The sequence below is a fragment of the Denticeps clupeoides genome, chromosome 2, assembly GCF_900700375.1.
Source record: "Denticeps clupeoides chromosome 2, fDenClu1.1, whole genome shotgun sequence".
Taxonomy (NCBI): Eukaryota; Metazoa; Chordata; class Actinopteri; order Clupeiformes; family Denticipitidae; genus Denticeps; species Denticeps clupeoides.
Window position 1 is genome coordinate 5,815,227 of NC_041708.1, and position 5,403 is coordinate 5,820,629.

Sequence of the window (5,403 nt, forward strand, 5' to 3'; positions counted from 1 at the left end):
TTGATCATACTAGTTCTGTATAAAAATCTGTTTATACGCTATGTATATAAAATCATTATCTGAATTACAATATGTGTGAATATAACCCAAATCTGTAAATGTATGAGAATCCTCAGAAATATGTTTATCTAGATTTATCATTATCCAACAGTTGTGCCGATTCATTTTTCTTTGCTGATTCATAATTTTTCTTGTTGTTAAAAAAGCTTTACAACCTGAAGGAAATGTAACAAGAATAACAATGTAATGAATTTTAATGGATCATGTTTCCATATTAAAGCAACCAAAATCTTTACCAGAGGCTGATCCATCGACTAGTCACCTACATACATGAATCCACTTAACACTATTTAGCTATAGCCATGTTCTTTAACTTTGAAAATAAGGATTTTTATTCTGGAAGTATATAGCAATATGTCCATAACAGACAACTTACGTCCTAAGCAGGTACATCAGTAAGAACAACAGAACAAGCAAAGTCAGCAGAGGCTGACATATTTCAGTATTAACCACATATTTCAGTATCGGTCGTACAGTGCAACCGTCTGCCACTGCTTATGTTTGTTTTTCTCCGAGACACGGAATCAAGCACCCAGACTACTGGCAGACCCCAGTGATCAGACCAGCAAATAAATCCTGGTTCCTGACAACTGCTTCACAAGGACAAAACATGAAACAAACCAGAGGGTCACCACAGCCACCACCACCGTTACAACTACAGCTTCAGGGATCTTCAAATGGACCAGTAACATCATTATGGACACGTAATCTAGACCATGACACTGACTACATCCTGGACTTCTCCAACCTTCAACCGTAGGACTTATCATTATATCATATCCAACCCTGCACTGACACCATTTGCAGGCTCACTCTACCCTGGGATGGGTTTCTTCCTCTCTTTTTTTTCTCTCTCCTAGAGTTTTATTTGTGTGAAGTTTTTCCTTGTGTGCAGAAGGGTCAAGTGTGGGGGGTGTCAACTGTAGGGCCTGTCAAAGCCCATTGAGACATACTGTATGTGATTTTGGGCTATATAAGAAATAAATGTTGTTGTTGTGTTGCTCTCCTAGTGAACAGGACACAGGATTGAGCTGATAATGGATTTTGAAGAGAAAAACAAGTCATGAATTTTTGATCAGTTCTTCTTGTAGTAGATGATGTCACTGACGTGAAAAACAAAAGTTTTTACAATAATAGCACACTTACACATTTTCTGATCCTTTTCTGTTACTTTACTTCTATTTAGAGGAGTTCTTGAAGACGTAATTTTTTTTTCAATTTTAGATTTTTTTTTGGTGAGATTTTATTTCTTTATTTTCATGAAAGACCTCTTGAGCTGCAAACACACAATTTATCTAATCTTTTTAAAAATGTCATTATTTCTTTATTTATGCATGCGAAAATTTTATAATTTGACACTTGCACAGTATGCTGAGCCCTGCTAGTGCTGGGAAATGATGGAATGGAGACCAAATGGCTGTTAAATTATATGCAAGAAAACACACAAGTGTAAAAGACGTTACTCTTGATTTACTTCGAAAATTGATTTGGAGTCAGTGCATGACATTGAACTGAAAAATATTCATCTGGATTTGTTTAAATTTTCACCAGCAATTCTTTGGTCCACAATGAATCCCCCATGTAAAATGAAATTATAAGAAACACATTAAATGTAATAATACAAAGAGTTTTTACACTGACGTTTGTAATATCACTATTCCATTGGCAACTATTACAATAGATAAAAATACATCATGGCTTCAAGAGAGTATTTAAAGATCATTTAAGAAACAATTTCTGTCATCATTGTTGTATATTATTATTGGTGTTGTTTGATTTAGTACAATTCCAGTCATACTGGCATGTTTGAAAAGTGAGTTTTCAGTCGATAATTACATTTTCTCTAATGTCATGTAAAGGTAGTTGCGACTCCCAGGACTGTGGGACCATCACAGCAGGTTCTCCTGCACCTGATTATGGAGTCCTGGTCCATCCCAGGTGAAACCAACTAGGCTTGATAGATCAGGACTCCATAAGAACCATTAATGTGGACCGTGACGTACCTGGTTTCTGTTCCTCGCAATCGACGCACGCCTTAGGCTTTCTTTTCATTCATTCATTTACCTTTTCGGCCATCGTGCCTGGTTTTATTGTCCTTCATAGTAAAATCCCTTTTTCATGATGTCCTGCTTTTGCGCATTTTCCCCCCTTGGACAGTAAAGTCATGACAGTAGAGTAAAGGTTGCACAACTAAATTTTAACTATCCATGCCAAAGATGTTTGCAGATTGGAAACATGAAGTTTATTGTTGCATGTTCAATATCTGTACATTCTGAAAATTCAATATCAATAACTCATCCCAAGCTAAGATCAGAGAAAATGAAAATAAAATGTGAATGTTAGTTTCAGTTTTTATTATTTTACATGAACACCATTTTTACTCTGAAATGATGATTGGCAGACAGGAGAACTGGTTTTGTTCTCATATGAGGACAGAATACTATATAAACAGTGTTTGGCTTTATAGCTTTTTAAAACCTGATCTGGCCAAGAAGAGGAGGAAGAGGAAAAATCGAAAATATCAGTTTGGAATGCATTGATTATTGTAATAATACATTTCAATTTGTAATTATTATGATTTCATTGCAAATGAATCTGAAATGAAAATGGTGCAAATGAATCTGAAAGATTTGGAATTCCACTTTAGTGAGGAGTGGAGAAAAAGACACTGTCATGGCTGTCATTTTCCTGCAGAACCGCCAGAGGGCACCAGTGCAATTCCGATAATGGCCGAGAGGAAGACATTGCAGACACCATAAGTTACTTTACTTTACTTTCTGTTTGTCTTGGGTCCACCATCACCTTGGTAACTAGGAGGACAAGGAGCTCTTTCTAAACCAATACACCAGAGCAGCATGGTGAGAAAGGTTGGAGCAGGATGAACATGGGGCCTAAATACTATGAAAGTCTAGGATAAATTTAGAGATCCAACCAGAACATCAACAACAACAACAACATTCATTTCTTACATAGACCAAAATCACATACAATGTCTCAATGGGCTCACATATGTCTCAATGGGCTTTGACAAGCCCTACAGTTGACACCCCCCACACTAGACCCTTCGGCATACAGGGAAAAACTCCACACAAAAAACTCTAGGAGAGAGAAAAAAAAGGAAGAAACCTTGGGCAAGAGTGAAACAGAGAGGGACGCCCTTCCAGGGTCTGCATCGTGCAACCTCCACCATGCAATGATAAAAATGAGGTAAAGTTAATAGAGTTTTGCGCAGGTTAAAAGTTCCTGTCTCCTGGTGCAGCGACCAATAACATCAGTAATAACTATCCTTTATTAAAAATTTTCTTAGTAATACCAGTTGCAGTGACTGTATGGACTGCATGAGGTGGTGACATTTGTTTTCAATATTAACACACATTTAGAAATCTTTTAAACTTGGACATCCTTTTCTTAATTTTTTTTTACCATAACATCCTCTGCTTTACTGTTGTGAGATGTACTTATTTTCAGTTTAAAGGTACTCTGTTGTTTGTGGTGTGAAGGTATTTGTCAGGATTGACTGCAGCTGTGCTTATCACCGGTGGCCAATCCTGACAGCGCTTAAATACCCTAGTTTTCCGCCCCTTCAGAAGGGACTGCATTTTTGTGAACTCAGACATAAACTTGACTTCAGTCTGTGAATGTATGTGTTTTAAGTTCTGGCAATCGCCACATGCCTGCGGGCAAGTTTACGTTCTTTATTGTAGTTAAATTGTAGTGTAGTTAAACGCCGCTGTTTATTTGTGTTTATTGTTTGTGTAGTAATAAAAACCCCTTCACAGAATGTCAAACCTCTGCGCTTCCATCCCCCGTAAGTCCGTAGGCGTGACAGTATTGATGCAAATTACGTCCCTTCTGGCAGACTGTGCGCACATACTTAAAAACTTATGATTTAGGTTTCGTTTTTTTAAGGTTAAGGTTTCCCTTATTGTTAAATTAAAAAAAAAAACATTCCACAGTGACTAGCCTAGAGTGCTCCACATCAAAACCACAGAACCTGCAGAGCCGCTTCCTTTTTATATTTTTTACACAGAGTGATGTGGATCAGAGAAACACAATTTTGATCTTTCTATTGCGTCTTTGTACCTGCTGAAAAAACTGAGCGTGTGTTGTTTAGACTGGTTGTGAAATTATCCGTTTAATTTTTTTTTTTTTTTACTATTTTCTCTCTGTTGCAAACATGGTGCTAATCTTGAATTCCATACAAGATTTAGTGCAGTGAAATGATGCTTAACTTGTATAGTTATCACTGATGTCAATACCATTACTTACAGTGACAAAATTGACCCTGAGCTGGACGGGCTGGAGTGCCTTTATACATTGCAAGTGGAAATTGATTCAGGAAGCCACAGAAAAATCCGCCAAAACCTCTTGAAAAAAAGTTCAACAATCACCTCTTCATTACCAAGACACATATTTCAGCATTTTGGCATTTGTGCTTCACCTGGAAGGAGAAACTGAGATGGCCCTTGAGTACCTCTGCAAGGCTGAAGAGGCTTTAAAAGAGGACAAGCGTGATGAGACTGACTTCATCGTCACCTATTCCAGCTTTGCCTGGATCCACCATCACCTTAAGAACCAGAAAGATATGGAGCGCTACCGTGACAAGGTGAGAAGCATCAGTCGAGAGGGAGCTGCAGCAACAGTGCATGGAGAGAAAGGCTGGAGCTTCTTAAAACTAGGAAGCATGTTCTTTGAAAGGGCCAAGGAAAGTTTTGAGAAAGCCCTGGAGCTCAACCCTGAAAACCCCACCTACAATATGGGTTATGGAGTCGTCTTGTACAGAATAGAGGATCTAGATAAGAAACATGAAATTAAGCCAGAATACAGTGCAGCAGTGAAACAGCTGAGGAAAACATTGTCTCTGGATTCTGGTTATTCTGAAGCCATGACCCTCTTAGCCCTAAAAGTCCAAAAATACGATGAGCGGGAAGCAGATGAGCTAATTGTAAAGGCTCTTGTGTTGTCTCCTGATGTACCTCACATTATCGCATATGTGGACACATACCTGAGATTTATAAAAGGTCATTAGAGATCCTCAAAAGTGCACTTATCCAGACTCCTACTTCTGTCTTCCTCAATCACCAAGCAGGTCTCTGCTACAAGAAGAAATACACGCAGCTGATAAAGTCTGGGAGGAGAGATGAAGCTGCAGCTGATGTGAAGGAGTGCATTCGGTTCCTGTCAGAGGCTGTCAGACTGGACCCCTCAAACACAAACGCCATGATGAACTTGGCCGAGGCGTATGCTGAGGACCATCAGCTACAGAAGGTGATAGATATCTTCAAAAAGGCACTTGCCCAGAATCCAAATTCTGATATCCTGAATCTAAAAGCAGGTCTCTGA

At 38.6% G+C, this 5,403-nt stretch overlaps 1 protein-coding gene across 1 annotated transcript; it reads left to right on the plus strand.

The window, feature by feature from the left end:
- Window positions 1–1,976: 1,976 nt before the first annotated feature.
- LOC114768081 (interferon-induced protein with tetratricopeptide repeats 5-like) lies at window positions 1,977–5,403 on the plus strand. The gene is made up of 3 exons (XM_028960173.1): window positions 1,977–1,998; window positions 4,467–5,081; window positions 5,150–5,403. The coding sequence occupies exons 1-3, from the start codon at window positions 1,977–1,979 to the stop codon at window positions 5,401–5,403; spliced, it is 891 nt and encodes a 296-aa protein (XP_028816006.1).

What these genes read in the sequence shown, in the direction of transcription:
- LOC114768081 (XM_028960173.1), top strand. Translation starts at nt 1,977, where the DNA reads ATGGAGTCCTGGTCCATCCCAG. An exon ending in GGAGTCCTGGTCCATCCCAG is followed by an intron (nt 1,999 to 4,466) that starts GTGAAACCAACT and finishes TTCATTACCAAG; the next exon opens with ACACATATTTCAGCATTTTG. An exon ending in ATACCTGAGATTTATAAAAG is followed by an intron (nt 5,082 to 5,149) that starts GTCATTAGAGAT and finishes ATCACCAAGCAG; the next exon opens with GTCTCTGCTACAAGAAGAAA.